The sequence below is a fragment of the Cetorhinus maximus genome, chromosome 20 (assembly GCF_964194155.1).
Source record: "Cetorhinus maximus chromosome 20, sCetMax3.hap1.1, whole genome shotgun sequence".
Classification (NCBI taxonomy): domain Eukaryota; kingdom Metazoa; phylum Chordata; class Chondrichthyes; order Lamniformes; family Cetorhinidae; genus Cetorhinus; species Cetorhinus maximus.
In genome coordinates, this window is record NC_135898.1 from 30,528,182 (window position 1) to 30,549,564 (window position 21,383).

General features: G+C 44.5%; 1 protein-coding gene across 1 annotated transcript in view; it reads right to left on the bottom strand.

Moving 5' to 3' along the window:
• LOC144694764 (polycystin-2-like protein 1) overlaps positions 1–21,383 on the bottom strand; it is a 310,166-nt gene that overhangs the window by 41,651 nt on the left and 247,132 nt on the right. The window contains exons 10-14 of the mRNA XM_078565339.1: positions 20,175–20,273; positions 15,824–15,945; positions 13,660–13,777; positions 7,657–7,790; positions 5,459–5,594 (exon numbers count right to left, since the gene is read on the bottom strand). Coding sequence (XP_078421465.1) covers positions 5,459–5,594; positions 7,657–7,790; positions 13,660–13,777; positions 15,824–15,945; positions 20,175–20,273 — 609 coding nt within the window. The remainder of the gene's footprint in view (positions 1–5,458; positions 5,595–7,656; positions 7,791–13,659; positions 13,778–15,823; positions 15,946–20,174; positions 20,274–21,383) is intronic.

Consider the following 21,383-nt stretch of genomic DNA (forward strand, 5'->3'; position numbering starts at 1 on the left):
GTGTGTGCGGGAGTCGGAGCTGCACCCACCAACAATTAAAGGGCCAATTTAAGGCCATTAAAAAGCTTATTGTCCACAATTTTACGTTGCACATGTGATTTCACACTTGTCGCAAAGGCAGAACGGACAGGCAAAACCTCATCCAAGGGTGGGATAAAGGGTATGAAGCATTGCCATTGAGATTAGTGAGGAGCTTAGGAGATAGTTTGCTGCTGGTTCCTTAGTGAAACTTGACAGCTTTGTCTCTGTTTTGAACTTCAGTCGTGGCATTGCTAACTTTCATTTCAGGACTCATTGGTGTCTCCAAAGCCTCTGGAGGATTTATACCATGTGGACCCTTCCAGCCACCAGACAGCCTTCTGTTACCCTGGTAATGGGCATTGTCTACTCCACTGGTGGTACTTCCTCTGAGGAGGAAGAGAGGGGCAGAAGGGAGAGGAGACCAGTTGTCTGTAGGCAGCATCGAAGTGCGCAACCTGTGGGAGGAGAGGCGCAGGTACAGGGGGCGCAGGGCCAACAGGGAGTCCAGGTCATAAGGGGCCGCAGAAGATGCCACTATCCTGCTGCCAGAGTGTACATCCAGCAATGCAGCTACCTCAACATGTCAGAGGTGCATGACTCTGGAGGAGGAGGCTCTGCCTCTCCAGGGAGATCGTGACCTCCATATGCCACATGATTGGGCCTGAGATCAGCTCCGACTGTGTGGGTGGTCAGCCCAAGCCAGTGGCTCTGAAGGTCACAGTGGTCCTCAACTTCTAAGCTTCCAGCTCTTTCCAGGGCTCAGTGAGGTATTTTTGTGGAGTCTCCCAATCAGCTATCCACAGTTGTGCCAAGCTGGTGACTGATGCTCTGTTCAGGTGGGTACTGACACTTATTCATTTCCGTCTGGACGAGGCCAGCCAGGCTGAGCGAGCCAGAGGCTTTGCAGCGATTGCTGGGTTCCCCCGTGTCCAGGGTACAATCGACTGCACACATGTGGCCATCAAGGCACCAGTGGGTCAGCCGGGTGCCTTCATCAACAGGAAGGGGTTCCACTCCATGAACGTGCAGATAGTGTGTGACCACAAAATGCAGATTCTGCAAGTCTGTGCAAGGTACCCAGGCAGTTCCCATGACACATACATCCTCAGACACTCCCAGGCGCCAATGCTGTTCATGGCTCCAAATCAACTGGATGGGTGGCTGCTGGGTGACAAGGGCTATCCATTGAAAAGGTGGCTCATGACATCTCTCCGCCACCCAAGAACAGAGGCAGAGCAGAGGTATAATAGGGATCATACCTGCACAAGAGGACCCTAGGTCTGCTGAAGATGAGATTGAGGTGCCTGTGCCTGGGGGAGCACTATGATACCCCCGCAGAGTGGGTGCCACTGATAATGGTCACAAGCTGCGCTCTCCACAATCTAGGTCTGGCAAGGGGGGAACCCGCTGGAAGAAGAGGATCTTGAGGCAGCTCACCAGGCCACAGATGATGACTCCAGTGGTGGATCAGAAGAGGAGCCTGCGGAAGAACATAGTGAGGACGTGGAAGCAGACCTCTGGAAACTTCAGGGAGGCAGGGACACCAGGGAGGCCTTGATTCAACGCTCCTTCAGCTAGTCTGTCAAGGCACTGCTTCCACCTCATGCTAGGGGTGTCACCTCCTTACTAAATGTTTGAAATGACCTATTGCAAAGTCCACTCAGTGCCTGTGCAATAAAGTTTAGAGCTACTCACGTCCCGCATGAGATACTGGCATGCCCTGCACCTACGAAACAAGTGAAACATACTCAGACCATTAACACAAAGTTTATATAATGTTGGCACTCACAGAAAATGAACATAACAATATAAGGTGTTAATGGTCACAGCAGTAAACAAATTAACAAAACATGGCAGAACAGAAGATCACCCGTGAAAAGTCTCTCTTGTGCCCATGCAGCCTTAAACTTATGTTTGCGAGTGCTACGTCTTGGTGACCCCCTTTGCTGGCAGTGGCATTGGAGGCAGCCTGCTGTCTGTGCTGTGCTGTTGGCCTTGATGACCTTGGCAGTTATCCTCTGGCCAGTGGAATCTGTACAGGCCCCACCTGGGAGGGAGAGTCCAACACCAAAGCTAGGCACTCCTCAGTCATCGTGGCCTCATCAGATACCACAGTCACTGGCAGAGGGGTGGAAGAGCTGCTGCCGTCATCCAGAGTGCCCTGAGAGGAGCCCGCAGAGACGACAAGAAGCCCGTGCACCAACGTGAGGTTGGTCTGGACCTCCCTGCTCACCATTGATGGGCGGGCACCTAGCAGAGATACTAGGTGCCTCATCCATCTCACACACTGGCAGTGACCTCCTGAGATCATTGCCTATGCGAGGGCTTGTAGGTCCAAGCGCAACCCCAGGAACCCCTGATTCTGTTCCTGGAGCTGCCTCGCCATGAGAGTCATCACTCTCTCAATGGAGGAGGCAGTGCATTTGGTGCTGAGGGTCAATCCAGTACTCATGCTTTGCATGGACTCCTCCATGACAGAGACCATGGCAAGCAAACCCTCAGGAATCACCGCCAGATCCTCCCACGCATCCTGCTGGATGCCTGGTATTTGCCGCTTAATGGACGACTCCAGAGGCTTATCATCTTGCCTTGGACTCAGCATGGTGCTGGTCTCCAGAGATCCTCTGAATGCCGGCGCCCAAGACACTCTCTGCCTCCACCTGCTCCTCATGCGAGTGTACCATGCCCTCACCGCTGTGCACCAATATTGTAGCCAACGATCTAATGCCCACCGAGGTGTTGGTATCTGCGCTAGTGCCTGGTACAGAGAGGGGGGTGTGACACAGGTGCATCTGACGGGCACTGGTCCTCCGGCGTCAAGGGTGGCTCCTCGGGGTCCTGCAATCCTTTGCTGGATGATGATTCTAGGGGAGAGAAAGGACATGTAATTAGTATTAGTCATCACACTGTCACTGTGCATGCCAGGTGGGCTGGTGAGACCATGGAGATCTGCATCATGGTGCCATCGTCTTTCAATGATCAATGGGGACTCCAGGTTTGAGGATTCCATTACAGATGAGACAACACAACAATGTTTATGCACTCCGACACTCTGACATCTGTGCACTGCGCCCTGACCTTCATCAGAGACCCCTGCCTCTCTACGACCAGTGGAACACGCTGGTCGCGGGCACTCCATCTTTAAGGCATCCATCTCATCCCTCGTCAATATGGGCGGGGCCTCCACCTGTCCGCAACCTTTCTATGTTGTTATGGGCCGTCTTCTCCTGAAAGGACAGAGGAACGTGGATTAGTCCACTCTCTACCTGCAGAACCATTGTAGCCTGGCCAACCTCACCTGAGGAACACCTCGCACAGCTGATTTGTGACCCTGGAGCCAGAAGGCACTCAGTCCAAGCAGCCAGGGCTCACACCCTTGGCCAGCTCCAGCATCATTGACAATTGACACTCACACTCTAGCACCTCTGAGCACCACGGGGGAACGGCCAGCCCTTAACACTTCAACACACTGATCCATGCCAACTCGGCACTCACCCTTACTGAGCGCAGCTGATCGCTGAGCCTTTTGTGGCACTGCACCCACGTGCTCCATACAACATCATGGCCGTTGACCTGGGCTGCCATCTCTCCCTATGCTTTCTTGGTCAGGTGTGGTGGCCTCCTCTTGCCATCTCTGGGATGAGGATGTGAGGATGTCCCGCCTGGCACTGACCTCCTCCACATGGATTCCCAGGCACTCATCCGAGAACCAGGGGGCCGAGTACCCACAGGGCTTGCCCTCCCACTTACAGTGCTCAGCAGGTGCAGATGCCATTGCAGCTGATAAAAAATGTTTCATCAAACAAAGCTACAAAGTGTCCCCTGGCAGCCTTCAGAGGGCTGCCTCTGTTGCTTTTAAATCCCCCACTGGGTGGCCATTGGACCCAGTGCCCGACAGGCTCCCATCCCCGCCCAGCCCTTCCGACCATTGAGCAGACGCATTTCACGCTGGGCAGCCCTTAATTGGCTACCCAGCATGAAATCGCATTGGAAACACGATCTCGCCCAAGAGCGGATTATACGTCTGTTTCCAGGCCTGCCCACTTGGTGCACATGCCAAGCGTGAAATTCAGGCCCATGTCTCTGAATCATTATTCCCAGAATCTGGATTATTAGCCCAGTAACGTAACCACGATGTTGCCATTCCCTCTCAATATTATAGTGAGGCAGAAGAAGGTTGACACTTGACACCTCATGATACCATCCATGTGAGAACTGTACAAAGTGCTTAGCAGGAGGTGATGTGAAATGGCTGCCCCCAAGAAATATCCAGAGAAACTGGTTCCAAATTGAAAAATCTTTGAAATCTAAACCAAGTTGGACTGTTCAACAGTAGGGTAAATTCAATGTCCCCATGCATCCAGTGAAGGTCATATTCAAGTGTGTGCAGATAGGAAACACAAATCCATCAGTGTAAACTCCAACCCACAGTCTTTTTCCATGTGGCTCTAGAGGGCTTCTGGGACCTCTGAATTTACCATTAGATGAGAGAATCATACAAAGTTTAAATGGCACATTATAATTTGCTCACACAACCTTCCAGCACTCTGAATGATTACCATGCATGCATATTATGCATCAGGGGACAATCAGAACCAGCAAATAATACTGGGAACCATTCTTTCACTTGAAGCTTTCTTTCAGCTTTTCACAACGGGAATTGAATATAAAAGTAGGGAAGTTTTATTGCAGCTGGTGAGACCACATCTGGAATATTGTGTACAGTTTTGGTGGTCTTCTTCAAAAAGGATATAATTACTTTAGAAGCAGTTCAGAGAAGGTTCACTCAACTCATTCTTCATAGGATAAACCCTTTAACCCAGGATAGGGTTGGGCTTATATCCATTGGAATTTAGAAGAATGAGACTTAATGAAACATAATAAGAACCTGAGGGGACTTGATATAGTAGACACTGGGAGGTTATTTCCTCTTGTGGAGGAGACTAAACTAGGCTACACAGTTTAAGAATAAGAGGTCCCCCTTTTCAAACAGTGATGAGGAAGTGTTTTTTTTTTCTCAAAGAGTCATTGATCTGTGGAGTTCTCTTCCCAGAAAACAATGGAGGCTGGGTCACTGAACTTATTCAAGGCAGAATTAGAAATATTTTTGATAGACTAGGGGCTCAAGGGTTATGGGGAAGGCAGGAAAGTGGAGTAACCACAATCTAATCAGCCATGATCTTATCAAATAGTACTGCAGGCTTGAAGGGCCAAATGGCCTATTCCTGCTCCGACACCTTATAACAATACCTAAATGTAATTCAGTGAAAGAGAATTTCAACAATAAACTTTGTATAGTTTTGCAAACTTTAACTCTTTTCTTTAGCATTGCTGGTTTTTGAGTGTAATGCCAAATAAATCATTTAAATTGCTCAAATTGCGGTCCTGTTTCTAAATCTACACAAGGAGAGTAAAATGATATAAACGTCAGTTTTACCTTTTGAAGAATGTTGAACAGCTTTTCCATCATGTGTTTGCTTTTTTCCATTATCTCAAGTTTAACAGTGATTCCATCAATTTTAGACACAATGTTAATAATTGAATGTTCCAGCTGAACAACGCGATGCCCCAACCTGGAATAAGATTACCCTGTAATAACACCAGTTCATAAAATGTTGATGTTAACAGGAAACTAGCTTTCTAAGAAAACACTTCACTAACATTCTGTTGTAATATGCCTTTAAGGGGTAGCAGCATGAACGGAGCACACAAACACACAGCTCTGCTGCTGATGTTTTCAAGCTTTCTACATTTCTATAAATGTTCCCATCTGCCTGGTCTAAATAAATGAACCCACAACATGATCAGTCAATCCCTTTTGAGTGATTGGTGCCTTTATATTAGTATAACAACATTACATAACAATTCTCGTGAAACAGTATTTGCTAGGTCCCTACACCTTTTTCTAAAAAAATGCAGTTGCTGTGGTGTACATGGACTTCCAAAAAACTTTTGATAAATTCCCATGTAACAGGCTTGTTGGCCAGGTTGAAGTGCCTGTGTCATGGTCACGTAGGATACCCATAAAATGTATTAGGAAGATGAACACTTTGGCCTGGTTTTTCATCTGCTTGTTTTTCGGACTGGATGAAGGTTATAGTTGAGTTCCCAGAGGTCAGTATTTGAGTCACTCCTTTTCTTTATCTACATTAATGACTTACACTGGAGTGTACAAGGCACAAATACAAAATTTGCACATGACACAATACTTGGAAGTATTGTGAACCGTGAGGAGGATAGTGATAGACTTCAAGAGGACATAAACAGGCTGAGGGAACGGACAGACAAGTGACAAATGAAATTTAATACAGTAAAGTGCAAAGTGAAACATTCTGGTAGATAGAATGTGGAGAGGCAATATAAAATAAAGGATACAATTCTAATGGAGGTCAGGAGCAGAGGTGGTATATATGTGCAAATTGTTGAAGGTGGCAGGACAGGTTGAGAGGATGGTTAATAAAGCATACAGGATCCTAGACTTCATAAATAGGGACATGGAGTACAAAAGCAAGGAAGTTATGATAAAAAAAACTGGTTTGGGCTCAACTGGAATATTGTGTCCAATTCAGGGCCCTGCAATTTAGGAAGGATGTGAAGGCATTAGAGAGGACATAGTGAAGATTGATGAGAATGGTTCCAGGGATGAGGAACTTCAGCTCTGAGGATAGACAGGGGAAGTTGGGACTGTTCTCCTTGGAGAAACGAAGGTTCAGGGGAGATTTGATAAAAGTGTTCAAAATCATGAGGGGTCTGAACAGGGCAGATAGAGAGAAACTGTTTTCATTGGTGCAAGGATCGAGAACTGGAGAACACTGATTTAAGATGCTTGGCAAATAAACTTTTTTGTGCAGCGAGTGGTTAGGATCTGGAATGCACTACCTGAGAGTGTGGTGGAGGCAGATTCTATGTTGGGAAAGATCTGGGACTATCTAAATTGCTCTTGCAGAGAGCAAAGGCAAACTTAATGGGCTGAATAACTGCCTTCTGTGCTGTAACCATTCTATAATTCTATGATTCATTCACAGGCTGTGGGCATCACTCGCACAGTCAACATTTATTGCCCATCTCTAATTGCCCTTGAGAAGGTGGTAGTAAGTTCCGTTCAATGACTTGTGTTGTGAGTGACCTGCTAGGTCATTTCAGAGGACAGTTAAAAGTAAACCACATTGCTGAGGTAAAACAAAAGCAAAATACTGCAGATGCTGGATATCCAAAATTTTTTAAAATGCTGAAAATACTCAGCAGGTCAGGCAGCAACTGTGGAGGGAAACAGATCAGCTCTGATGAAAAGTCATCTCAATCTGTAACATTAATTCTGTTTCTTTCCACGTTGTAGTGGATCTGGAGTCATATGTAGGCCAGGCCAGGTAAGGTTGGCAGATTTCCTTCCCTAAAGTACAGATGGGTTTTTTATGAGAATCTGTAAGTTCCATGGTCACTATCACTGATGTGAGATTTTCATTCCAGATCTTTTTTTATTTTGTTAACTGATTTAAAATTCCTCGACTGCCACAGTGAAATTTGAATTCAGGTCTCTGAGTCATTAGTCCAGCCTCTGGATTATCCGTCCGGTAACATTCACTACTATTCACCTTCCATTCTAATACCTTAGCACCCCCAAGCCATGATACATACATCTGGAACTCCTCGTGTTTTACACTGTTGTTTAGTTTGACGTTGCTGTTGTTTTTCACATAATCAAAAGTCTGTGAGCTGTCTGGACACCCAAAATTCCTTCCCATGTTCTCCATTTCAGTATTCAGAGCAATCTGTAAAACAATGGTAGATAGTAAAGTGATTTTAAAGTTATTATAATAGTTTGATCTGATCGAAACTGACAAGATCAACTATCATATATCTCACTCTGCAGGTAGACAGAGCATAGACTAAGTACAGGAACCATTGCAAAGTCTACAATTCCATCACTGCTGATCTCATCTTTTTTAAATACAGGCAAGACAGAAGGCAGCAAGTGACAGCCTCTAGTCTCAGAGCAGCTACTCATTTCCACAAGCCAGATGTAATTATTGTACCAGCGAGAAAGCCATGACTACAGCAATCAGCTTTCAGGCTTGTAAAAGGACTTTACAACTCTGTGCTGGCCCATATCAGATGCATCTTGATATGAATTTGACAATTTAATTGAATAACAAGCATGACAAGTCAAATGTTACTCTTGAGCTGTTGTCATTAGCCCATGCCAACCAGCCCATGCTTGCAAAACTCAAAACATAGTGTCCAACATTAGATATGATTCTGCAATTGAACAACACTTGCTAAACAACCCTGATTGTGCTAAGAATTACACTGAAAAAACAATTTAAGATTATCAGTCAGACTCACAGTGTGGCTCACTTACACATGCTGGAAGCCACATATATTCACACACAGGGCCCTTTTCTTTGCAGACAGAAGGAGCATATCCACGCATTACACCTTTTCCAATTAAACAAAATATTTGGGGACCGCCATTCCCTGGTTCATTCCCCATGGCAATGTTTTGCTCAATCAGAGTTGACTTGCCTGATTTGAATTTGAAACCAAAGCTTGGCAGTTAACAGTTAACTGTTCTCTGCTGCATTCTCCGTGGCAATGGCTCTACTAATCAGAGTCCTTGTCAACCAATCAGAAATCTCTTCTTATGCAGTGTAAATTGTTGTTCTCTTTACTGTAGGTTTATCTTGTGAATTGCTGTGATGAGTGCAAGACAAAAAGCTTTGATAACATGTCTCTTTTTTTCAGCAATACTCAAGTACTGAACTACCAAACGACTACTTTCTTAACCTCTTATTTCCAAATACTCTCTTTGATTATTTTTATCAAACACATAGGCCCACATGTCCTCTTTTTCAATTTTAGTTAGCTTTTAACTTCCTTATTTATCTGTGGAATTCAGAAACTTGGGGCGAAATTTTACGCCAGCAGGAGTTTACGTTCCCGCCAAAGCCAATGAGGTTTAGAATGTCTCGCCGCATTCTACGGCCCCGTCCCCGCCAAAAAGGGGCCGTAAAATCTGCTCTTGAAGTCTCTCCTTTTTGTTAAATGTTATATATTTGTATTGTAACTTTGTAACATTCTTTTCAGTATTATCTCATTGCTGATTCACAACCCCAAATGACAATTTCTCTTTTTAGTTCAGCTCAGCTTGTTCACGCCTGATCTTTGTAAAATCAGCCCACCAATGATGCTCTTATTTTTTTAGTAACTTGGTGACTTTTTATTTGGATCTTAAACCTCGCGTTGTTCATCTACATGGTCTACTTCATTAGCGGTAGACTCCATGTTATTTGAATATGCCCAAGCTCTAAGTGATTCCATCTTCTTCTGTGGGTCCTCTCTTGACTGAAGAGTCTGATGTGGGATCAGCATGGGCATCCACAGAACTGGCAGCTCATGCTGTCGTTCTTGGTGCTTGGGAGCAACTTCTGCAGCTGCGCCACCCCTGGCCTTCCTCCGGGCACATCGGATGTTGCGAGATTGAGGTAGATGATCCTTGAAACATACGGAACCAAATTTCAGTGCTTACCTCCATATGGACGGATTGGCTGTGGTGTTTTCCCAGAGATCTGGTCTGCAATTCAGGAGCTGGTAAGGCTTTTTTTGAGGGTGTCGTTGTATCGTTGTACTGATGTCGTTTTCCCTGAGACAGTTCCCCATAGAAGATCTGCTTGGGGATTCTGTAATCATCCATGTGGGAGAGATGGCCTGCCTGTCTAAGGTGGGCTGGAGGGTGGTCTCCATGAGCCCAGCACAGTGAAGGACTTTGGTGTTTGTGATTTTCTTCATGCCAGTGAATTCTCATGATGGAGCTCAGGTGACTTTGGTGGAAGCGTTCCACAGCTTTGATGTGATACCTACAGCAGACCCAGGATTCTATGTCATGCAAGGGCAATGGCCTGGTGGAGTTTGATTTTAGTCTTCAGCTTAATGCCATGCTGCTTCCAGACATGATCATGGAGTCAGCCACAGACAGAACATGCTTTCTGGATGCATATACGGATATCTTCATCAATAGTTTCATTCCTACAGAGCACATTACCAAAACGTGAGGATTGTTTCATAGCCTTGACACTGGTACCCTTAATTGTTATGTTTGGTGCTCCATAGTGTGAGTCTGGTGCTGGCTGAAACCTAACCTTGGTCTTAGACACACTGGCTTGGATTGCTTGCTCCTGAGTTGGATAGTGCAACTCGGGAAACTTCCCAGCTCGCTACATCCGGTAAAAGTGCCCCAAAAGGTAGTATCTTTGTTCCTGGATGTGGGTACAGGATGGAGTCAGGCCTGGCGAGCTCGGGTGCAGATCAGAGGCAGCCACAGGGGCTGCCAAGTGCCGAGACGGACTGTTTAAAAGTTTTGCATTGATTCTCTGGGTCTTCGTCCCAGTTGTTATTTTAAACATTAGACCCTCTAACCCTCACCCCCTCCCCATGCCCATGCCCATACATGCCAGCTCATGTCAACCCTTGCTCCCCACCCACTCCCATGGCTCCTTATAGCCCCTATACCAACTCATGTCTCCCCCAACCACCACCCTTTGCCCTTCCACCCTGTATGCCAATTCACGCAGTATCCACCATAGGCAGACCCCAGGAGCCATGCTGAGGTGAAATAAGATAAAATTCTAAATATCTATTACAGACTTCACTATTAAAAAAAAACACTCCCCCATTCATGAAAACCTATTCAATACATTTAAATCCCCTACTGTGATACTGATAGATTGTGGAAAGCAACCAAACACTCCTCATCCTCTTTCAGGTATCATGCCTTAAGGGAGCCTTGGCAACTATGGACCTGTCCATGATTATGCTTGGCAAAATACTGCAGTGGTTGCTTCTGCAGTATGGCTGACCAGGAAACCCTCCCATTCTTACCATCTTCCATCAGGCTAATTATCAACCTGTTTGGCCACGTTATGAATGCACTTTCCATGGCCATCAAGTCCCAAGGTGAGATTTGAACCCAGAGCCTCTGGCCCAGAGGTAGCGACACTACCCATTGTGCCACAAGACTTCCCTAACCAAACATTAATAATGCTATAATGATAATGCTTAAGGTTATATCAAGAAACAGCTATTGATACTGCTATAACAGGTTCTTTTCAACTCTCACAGGCACAGGCAGACAGTTTTTTCAATTTTTAAAGGGCTGGCCATTTAAATAACTTGACAGTTCTACAGACCTTCTCTGCCTTTCAAGAGTATTTACGACTTCTCTAAAGATTCATAACCCCCACGCTGTGGGAGTGTGCTCTTGCTCCAGCAAAAATGGGGTCAGTTTGAACTCAGCACTGAGATACAATGGCCCTGCTGAGTTTGGGTTTCCACATGTGGGAGTAATGTCCCACCCCTGTTTTTCCTCATCCAGCAAAAATAGGATGTTAGAAATAGGGGCGGAACTTCCGGATTGGGATCCCACCCACCATTTTGGAAGGTCCCCAGAGTCTCCGTGAATCCATGAAAATCCAGGCCACTGATTTGGAGACCAAGGATTTTGGCGGCTGTCGAGAATTTGTTTTCCACTGTCTTCTTTGTTGTGGGTAGCAAGGGCACAGTCATCAGAAGCTCTCCGATTCCTGTCTCTGTGACTTTGGTGGAAGTACACAATCTGGAGAGATTTAAGAGCTTCACTGAGCAGAATCTCATATTGATACTGAAGGCATGTCTCTGGTGGCTTCCTTAAGCATTGCAGCAAAGAAGGGATTGAAGAGTTGTGGAGCCACGACACATCCTTGCTTTACATCATTTGTTATTGCAAGGGTATCAGACATCTCATCAGAGGCACAAACACATCCAACCATGCCATCCTGCAGTCAGTGCAGGATTTTGACAAACTTATTTGGACATCCTAGCTTGGAGAGCAAGTGTCATAGACCAGGTCGAACTACACTGTCAAAAGCTTTAGTTAGGTCGATTCTGGAGTTGCTGTCTGCACTTTTCTTGTAGTTGTCTTGCTGAAAACACCATATTGGCTGTCCCATGGTCAGCCCTAATAACACACTGAGATTTTGGGAGGACATCATCTACAAGGTTGTCTAGTAGATGGTTTAATAGGACCCTTATGAGGACCCTCCTGCAATTGAGAGAAGACTTATTCCTCGATAGTTTCTGCATACATTTTTGGATCCTTTCAGCTCTGGTGTGAGGGAGCGATCTGGCTGCAAACATCAAACACCCCATTGATCACTAGGTTTGATTCTATTTCATTACTCACAAGTAAATCTAGCGATCAGTTGCCCTTTGACATATATCGTTTTATCACCGCCAGGTCAGTATCCTGGAATTTCCAACCTAGCAGCCTTGTAGGAATACCATCAGCAAGACAGCTGTAGTGGTTCAGGAAGAAGCCCAGCACCACCTCCATGGCCAATTAAGGAAGGCATTAAATATGGTTTTGCCAATGTCTTCCAAATCATGAGAACAAATACAAAAAAACAAAGACATTTGTATCACACTAGGTAACGATGTCCTAAAATTACCCAAAGGGATGCACTAGGTTGTCTTTGGTTTTATGTAATTTTTAAAGAGAAAACACTTGATTAACATTGGGGGTGGGGGTGGGGGAGGAAGCAGCTGAAGCCAATGATGGGCTGTTCCTGCACAATACGGGATGGCCTGAAGTCAAGAGGATCCATGTGCAGCAAGACCCTCCAAACACTGGCAATAACGTACTCCTTCTCTGAGAGATTGATGGCTGCTGAGTGTCAGCCTGTGCTGCTCACAATAACAATGACCCAGTAGCAATGTGTATTGGGTAAGTTTTTCAGGGGATGGGGGCACCACTGGCTAGGCCAGCATTTATTGTCCATCCTTGATTGCCCTTGAGAAGGTGGTGGTGAGTAAGTGGTCCTGCAGCTGCAGGTGAATGGGTGTAATATGGAGGTAAGACATTCCTGTGTACGTGAAATATAGAACAGTTGGCAGGGTGCAGAGCATTCTCCCTGTGTGACCCTCCATCGAGCTTCTCTGAAGTGCTAGTAAAGCAAAATCAAGTTATACAATATGTACCTTAGTATCTAAAAACCTTTTTCCTTTGCCTTCTCCAAGCTTCGAAGGACATGTAAGACAAGTAAATCGTTCAGTATTCCAGAGGCAGGCTGCTCTGGTATTCTTCAGTAGATGGTATCCTCTGCTTCAGAAGATCCAAAGCAGCATCTGGCAATGTTTCTGCCTCTTCATTTTCCTTTTGACTTTTTTTTATTTAAATGCTGCCATTTCCCCTTTAGGGATGATCAATGTTCATTTAAGAGCTGCATATTCTGTCCTAAGGCTCCCAACAGATTATTTAAATGATTGATCTTATTTTATAGTGCATGGTTACCTTTGTTTGGTACAGATGTACCCAGTGTCCAGGAGCAGCAGTGCACATCTGTACTGGGATTGCAGGATAGATTCCATAATGTCAAAGTTAAAGGGGGCAGTATATTTCAACTAAACTATTGACAAAATCCTGCTAACACTTTCTTCTACTTTCCTTATAAATATGTCAATAGGGAATGCAATTTTTTTACAATTTAGTCAAGGCTCCACATCTGATTGGTCCAAACAAGTTCTTAATTGGTTATGACAATGATTGAATAAATCCAAGGCCATTTCTCACTTCTCACCAATACACGTTCTTACCGCTAATTTCCTCACCTTCTTTTCTTCTAATTCGTTCCTCATCCTCATCTGCTCTTCCTCATCCAGTACCTTATTATCATCAGAGTCAAATTTTGAGAAAGTATCTTTGATCTCTTGGTCAGAGTGACCCAAACTGAAAAACAATTGATTCTTTTTCACCAAACCTTCAAATAAGTCAAGTGTAAAAACATTAAAGCTGACTCCCTGATCAGGTACTGCCAGTGGAGGGTGTGTATAAGGAAATCATAGGTGCACAGATCTTATTTTCCTAAGTTGCACTGTCAGAATCAAGCAAGAAATTCAAAGATCCTAAATAGAGATCTCAACTTCTATGTTTTTTCCAGGGAAATTATTTTGAAACATTGAGATAAATTTGTGTCATTAGCACCTCCACAAAAGAAACAGGAAGACTATCAGGTATTTAAGGTGTGGGCTCACATTTTCTTGTCCCTAACGTGCTGCAATAGCAGAGCTAAAGATGAAAATTTACCTTAAGGTTTTAGGACTGATTTCTCCATTGTAACATCCATTACTGTAATGGTTTTCATGAATTGTTTGATTTTAGAATGTTGAAAATGATGAAGGAGAATCCAGATTCTCTGTCAGATTAGTCTACTCTGGTGTAACAACATGATGCCTAGAAGCAATTTGCAGTCCCTGAATAGACGTTTTTATTTTTTAAAATTGTGGTTCGAGTTCTGACAATTAAGGGACACTGATGCTAACCCTGGGTGCTGAGGTTATTTGGAAGCCGATGTACTGCTGCAGAAATAAGGCCCTGGGCTACATTAACTTCTGGGCCTCATTATCATGCTAACGGTTTACCTCCCTCCCTAATTGGGTAGGAAATGGCTGCCAGCCCGTGATGAATGAGGCAATCCATGGCCAGCCGTTGATGATAGAAGAGTGTATTGTGTTCAGGAAGTGGGATAGTGGAAGTTTCAGGGTAGGGAAGATCAAAGCTTTCCCTGAGAGGCCAGTGCTCCATGGAAAAGCCAGTAAAATCTGGAAATGAAGGGTACGGTAAAAGCTGTCCAAACTAATCTTGAAATGGAACTCCAGTTTTACTGGTGCCAGTATTACAGATTTTTACTGGGATTTGAACATTTTGAACAGGTTTTTCCTTCTGAATTTCATGCCCCATTACAGAAAGGAAAGCACTTTGCCTTCTTAGCCTCTTTTTGCTTCGGTCCCAGGTTGGTCTGGCAGAAATGCTGCAGCCGCTTCCTTGCTCAGGCCTGAGTTAAAATTGCAGTCAGCTCCCAATGATGTCATCAACATCTACCATGCATGTAAGAAGGACCCTGCAACTTTGGGCAGGAGTCCTTGCTGCCTTCTGTGGAGAGCAGGATCTAATTGCATATAGTGAGGTCCTGGGGGCTCCAGGGTGGGAAGGTTTCTGCTAGACAAGTAAGGTTAAAGTTGGCACTAATACCAAAGCAAAATTCTGAGGTTGCTGGAAATCTGAAGTAAAACCAAAATTGCTGAAAAAACTCAGCAGCTCAGGCAGCATCGGTGGAGCGAGAAACAGAGTTAACAGAGGTTTTTAAACCAGTAGAATGGAGGAGGGGGAAGGAAGAACAAAAGGGGAAGTTCTGTGATTGGGTGGAGGGCAGGAGAGATGAAATAGCAAAGGGTGGTTGCATCACACTGGGGATGATCCTTTGAATACAGAGACTGGTGGGGTGGAAGGTGAGGACAAGGTGAATCCTAGCAAAGTTCTGGGAGGGAGGGGAAGGGGTAAGAGCAGAAGGGTGGGAAATGGGTCAGACACGTTGAAGGGCCCTGGTGTCAAACATGCTGAGGGGGAAATCCTTGGCTGAGGAAAAGGAAGATATGTTGGAAGGTATAAGTTGTCTATTCTAGGATCTTCAACTAAAATATTTTCCTGCCTTTGCTGTTTCTAGATACTCAAAGACCTGCTGCTTTTTCATCATCGGTTTGTTTCTGTTTCAGATTTCTAGCATCTGTAAGGCTTGTTTCTTTGAATGAGCTAATTTTAAGAAATTCTGCTCCCAGATTCTCCCAGTGGGTGTGCATACAGGGAATGCAGCGGTGGTATGTATTTCCAATCCAGCCAGGAAACTGGACTATTCTGATTTAAACACTTGTTTGTAACCAGTTATTGATTGTTTTTAACCACCCTAACTTGAAAGCTATATTGCAATTAAATACATACTCCTTTAGATTGCTCCTGAAATCCTCAAAACCCAGCTTTTTGGATCCATTCTGAAGAGTTTTCTGCACATCAGAAATTCGCTCCTTTTTCAGCTTCATTTTCATCAAAGCTTTATTATAACCCTATAAATTCAAATGTATGAGATGATGGTAATGAGTTATAAAGACATATACACCCAGGACTTAACGCTAAGGAATACCATGAAGCTCATATCTAATTTCTCTGTCCTTTATTTTAACACTGATATCTAAAGACATTGAAGTACAGGGAATTGTCATACGTTGTTGTTAATCTTTGAAAGGCTGATATCACAAACAGCAATTTCCATGCTCTTGTGGCAAAAAATCACAAACACTCAAAAGCTACCTATAAAGAATATTGTTACAGAATATTATTTTTCCAGCTAGCTGATTTTTAGCAGCCATTTAGCAACTGATAATTAGCAGCCAATTTTCTAAATGAGATGAGATGATTTTTCGTTTGGAAATCAAGGGGTGGCACCCTGATACACGAGTAGTTTGTACTTTACAAAGTAGCTTGGCCAGCATTTATTGCCCATCCCTAGTTGCCCTTGAGAAGGTGGTGGTGAGCTGTCTTCTTGAACTGCTGCAGTCCTTGTGGTGTAGGTACACCCACAGTGCTGTTAGGAAGGGAGTTCCAGGATTTTGACCCAGTGACAGTGAAGGGACAGCGATATATTTCCAAGTCATGATGGTGAGTGGCTTGGAGGGGAACTTCCAGATGGTGGTGTTCCCATCTATCTGCTGCCCTTTCTTTTAGATGGTAGTGGTTGTGGGTTTGGAAGGTGTTGTCAAAGGAGCCTTGGTGAATTCCGGCAGTGCATCTTGTAGATGGTACACACTGCTGCTACTGTGGGTCAGTGGTGAAGGGAGTGAATGTTTGTGAATGGGGTGCTAATCAAGCAGGCTGCTTTGTTCTGGATGGTGGCAAGCTTCTTGAGTGTTGTGGGAGCTGCACTCATCCAGGCAAGTGGGGAGCATTCCATCATACTCCTGACTTGTGCCTTGTAGATGGTGAACAGGCTTTGGGGAGTTAGGAGATGAGTTACTCGTCACAATTCCTAGCCTCTGACCTGCTCTTGTAACCACAGTATTTATATGGCTAGTCCAGTTCAGTTTCTGGTCAATGGTAATCCCCAGGATGTTGATAGTGATAGTTCAGAAACTGAACTGGACTAGCCATATAAATGCTGTGGCTACAAGAGCAGGTCAGAGCAGGTGAGTTGCTGCAGTGCATCTTGTAGATGGTACACACTGCTGCCACTGTGTGTCGGCGGTGAGGGGAGTGGATGTTGGAAGGTGGATGAGATGGCAATCAAGTGGGCTGCTTTGTCCTGGATGGTGTTAAACTTCTTGAGTGTTGTTGGAGCTGCACTAATCCAGGCAAGTGGAGAGTATTCTATCACACTCCTGACTTGTGCCTTGTAGATGGTGGACAGGCTTTGGGGAGTCAGGAGGTGAGTTACTCTTCACACAATTCCCAGCCTCCTGTAGCTACAGTATTTATGTGGCTGGTCAAGTTCAGCTTTTAGTCAATGGTAACTCCGAGGATGTTGATAGTGGGGGATTCAGCAATGGTAATGCCATTCAATGTCAATGGGAGATGGTTAGATTCTCTCTCATTGGAGATGGTCATTTCTGGCACCTGTGTGGTGCAAATGTTACTTGCTACTTGTCAGCCCAAGCCTGAATGTAGTCCAGGTCTTCTTGTATGCAGGCACAGACTACTTCAGTATCTGAGGGGTTGCAAGTAGTTCTGAATACTGTGCAATCATCAGTGAACATCCCCACTTCTGACCTTATGATGGAAGGAAGGTCACTGATGAAGCAGCTGAAGATGGTTGGGCCGAGGACACGACCCTGAACAACTCTTGCAGTGATGTCCTGGGGCTGAAATGATTGGTCTCCAACAACCATAATCATTTTCCTAGCTAGGGGTGTGGCAAGTTCTGGAGCACAAGTCTTCAGTTCTATTGCCGGAATATCGTCAGGGCCCATAGCCTTTGCAGTATCCAGTGCATTCAGCCGTTTCTTGATATCACATGGAGTGAATCAAATTGGCTGAAGACTGGCAGCCGTGATGCTGGGGACCTCCAGAGGAGGCCGAGATGGATTATCCACTTGGCACTTCTGGCTGAAGATTGTTGTGAATGTTCAGCCTTATCTTTTCCACTGATGTGCTGGGCTGCTCCATTATATTTGTGGATCCCCCTCCTCCGGTGAGTTGTTTAATTGTCCACCACTATTCACAACGGCACATAGCAGGACTGCAGAGCTTAGATCCGTTGGTTGTGGGATTGCTTAGCTCTATCTATCACTTGCTGCTTCCCCTGTTTGGCATGTATTGTAGCTTCACCAGGTTGACACCTCCTTTTTAGGTATGTCTGGTGCTGCTCCTGGCATGCCCTTCTGCACTCTTCATTGAACCAGGGTTGGTCCCCTGGCTTGAGGGTAATGGTAGGGTGGGGGATATGTCGGGCCATGAGGTTACAGATTGTGTTCGAGTACAATTCTGCTGCTGCTGATGGTCCATAGCGCCTCATGGATGCCCAGTCTTGAGATGTTAGGTCTGTTTGAAATCTATCCCATTTAAGCATGGTGACAGGTTTCCTACTCTAAAGGAACATTAGTGAACCAGATGGGTTTTCATCAATAATCCAGTAGTTTCATGACCATTATTAATGGGACTAGCATTTTATTCCAGATTCATTAATTAATTGAATTTAAATTCCTCAAATTGCTGTGGTGGGCTTTGAATGTTAGTCTGGGCCTCTGGATTATTAGTCCAGTAACACTTCAACTATGCTACCGTTCGCGATACTGGAGGTTGCTGATTAGTTCATTTTGTAGTTCTTGAGAACATCAGTTATAAAATTAATCTCTACACAACAGGGCAGTCAGTAGAATTAATTAAAATGATTTGCAAAGTGTTTCTTATGAATAAACACTAGTTAAAAAAGAACTGTTCATGAGGGAAATATAGGGTGTAATTTTAACCCAATGAAACGATTGGGTTTGGATCAGGTAGGAAGTAAAACATTTTAAAATATCAAAATTGACCCCCACCTGCCCACATCTAGTTTTATTGGAGATGGGCAACCAATCTTCTCTCAAGAAATAGGCTATTCACTGAAATCTAAGGAAGCTGCATGCCTCTATTTTTACATGATTTGTATTTCAAACTGATGTTGACCAGGATTCCTGGGGATTGGGAAACTCAACAGGCAGAAAAGGCTGTAAAGGGGCTGATCCATAAGGTAAGTGTATTCGAAGCACTGCTTGTGGGCCAAGAACGGAAGCAGTGCTTCCTCTGGACTCCACACACAAATCTCTGCACAGACCCAAGATCAATCCACATCTCCCCTGCCCCTAACACTCATCACCCCCGAACTCCAAGTTGCCTCCCACTACGCCCCCACCCCACCTGAGACTAACATCCATTTCACCACTGTGAACCCAGCAGTCCCTCCCTCCCTTCTCTCCACTCCCACCTATGGCCTTGTGGCACAGGATTTACTGACAGGAAGCTAGCCTGCCAACTGAAAAGTTTTAAAAGGGGCATCCCTGCTGTTAATTTCAGTAGGACATCTGGGAATTCCATCTGGAGATCCTCTCCCCGTTCTCTTCTTAACTGGAGTAAAAGTTGGCACCATGATTTCCCAAGCAGTCAGTTCCATCGCACTACATTGAACCTTAACAACTCCAGGACAAAGAAAGCATTAAACTAAGTGAATGAATATGTGTGGGAATGTATTCTAATTTTAGTGGTCATTCGTTATGGTCATTTTCCTGCCTCTTAAATTACAGTCTTTATATTTGTTGACTGCTGCCTATGAGAGCCTCGTGATAATTGTACTGCAAGATTGTGAATGAATATGAGTTCAAATCTAACCACACAAGTTATGGAATGGACTCAATTTAATCTGGTAAATTGTGGATTTGTTCTGGAAAGGAAAAAGACATGGCAGGCTACCAGATTGTTGTAAAAACTCAACTAGTTCATTAATGTCCTTCAGGAAAGGGCCTCCAACCTCTAGCCAGTTTGGGCTACATGTGACTCCAGTCTCACAGTACATAACTGGATCTCAAGGCAATTATGATTGGCGAGACGCCCGTCAGCCCAACAAAATCCTGGCCACTGTCTTGTCAGTATCGCCCGCATTCCAAGAACAAGTAATAACTAAATTAATACCTACTGGTTATGAAAACAGCGAAACAGATTTGATACGTGAAATAGCAAACATAAATCAATCTGAAATGTGCTAATCTGTAACCAATGGAACAACTTTTATTGGCATATTATTAGATAAGATAATCACACAAAAATACACCTGTTTAATGATGTCTGTAATCTGGAGTTCACTTTTCTGAATTGAGAGATCTGCTTTCACCTCCGAGTATGTATCATTTATAATGGCCAGGAACATATTCTGAAAGAGAGAGTAGTTTAAAAAAATATAAGTAGTATAAATGAATGACCATTAAACTAAATAATGGGTTTATTTATAGAAATATGTTGAATTTACAACAGAAAGAGGTTACCAAACCCAACTCGTTTGTGTTTGTGTTTCCAGTTCATGTGAGCAAATAGTTCTCGTCACATTTGCCTGTCCTTTTCCAACATCACTTCAACTCTTTTCCTTCATCCACTTAGACAATCTGATGTCAATTGTTGGTATAGTTTCTCCTGTAGCCACTGACCCTGGAAGTGAATTCCACAGCCTCACAATTCCTATTCTCTGTCCTAAATCTATTAAATAGAATCTTGTATCTGTGGCCTCAGTCCAGACCCATCAATTTACTGGAAACAATCTGCTTTTCTCTATTCTGTCCCATTCTTTTATCATTTTAAACTATGGGAAAAAGCTCGGTTTTTCAACCCTTTCTTTGCATTTGTATTCTTGGTACCAGGGTATGTCCTAATGGATCTGTGCTGTACCTTCTTTAACCGCACTAGAGGGAGATGGTGGTAGTGGTATTGTCACTGAACTACTAATCCAGAGACCCATGCAATGCTCGGGTTCGGATCCCATCACGGCAGATAGTGGAATTTGAATTCAATACAAAATATGGAATTAAAAGTCACTAATGCTCTTTAGGGAAGGAAATCTGTCATGTGACTCCAGACCCACAGCAATGTGGTTGACTCTTAAAAATGCCTGCTGAAATGGGCCTTGCAAACCCCTCAGAGATATCAAACCGTACAAAGTGTCGACTTACTGGAAACGACAACGACAATGGCAAACCCAGGCCTGTCAACCCTGCAAAGTCCTCCTTACGAACATCTGAGGGCTAGTGCCAAAATTGGGAGAGTTTTCTCACAGACTAGTCAAGCAACAGCCTGACGGAATCATACCTTACAGAGGCAGAGGTGGCGGCACATTGATATACAGGCAGGAGGGAGTTGCCCTGGGAGTCCTCAACATTGACTCCAGACCCCATGAAGTCTCATGGCATCAGGCCAAACATGGGCAAAGAAACCTCCTGCTGATTACTACGTACCGCCCTCCCTCAGCTGATTAATCAGTGCTCCTCCATGT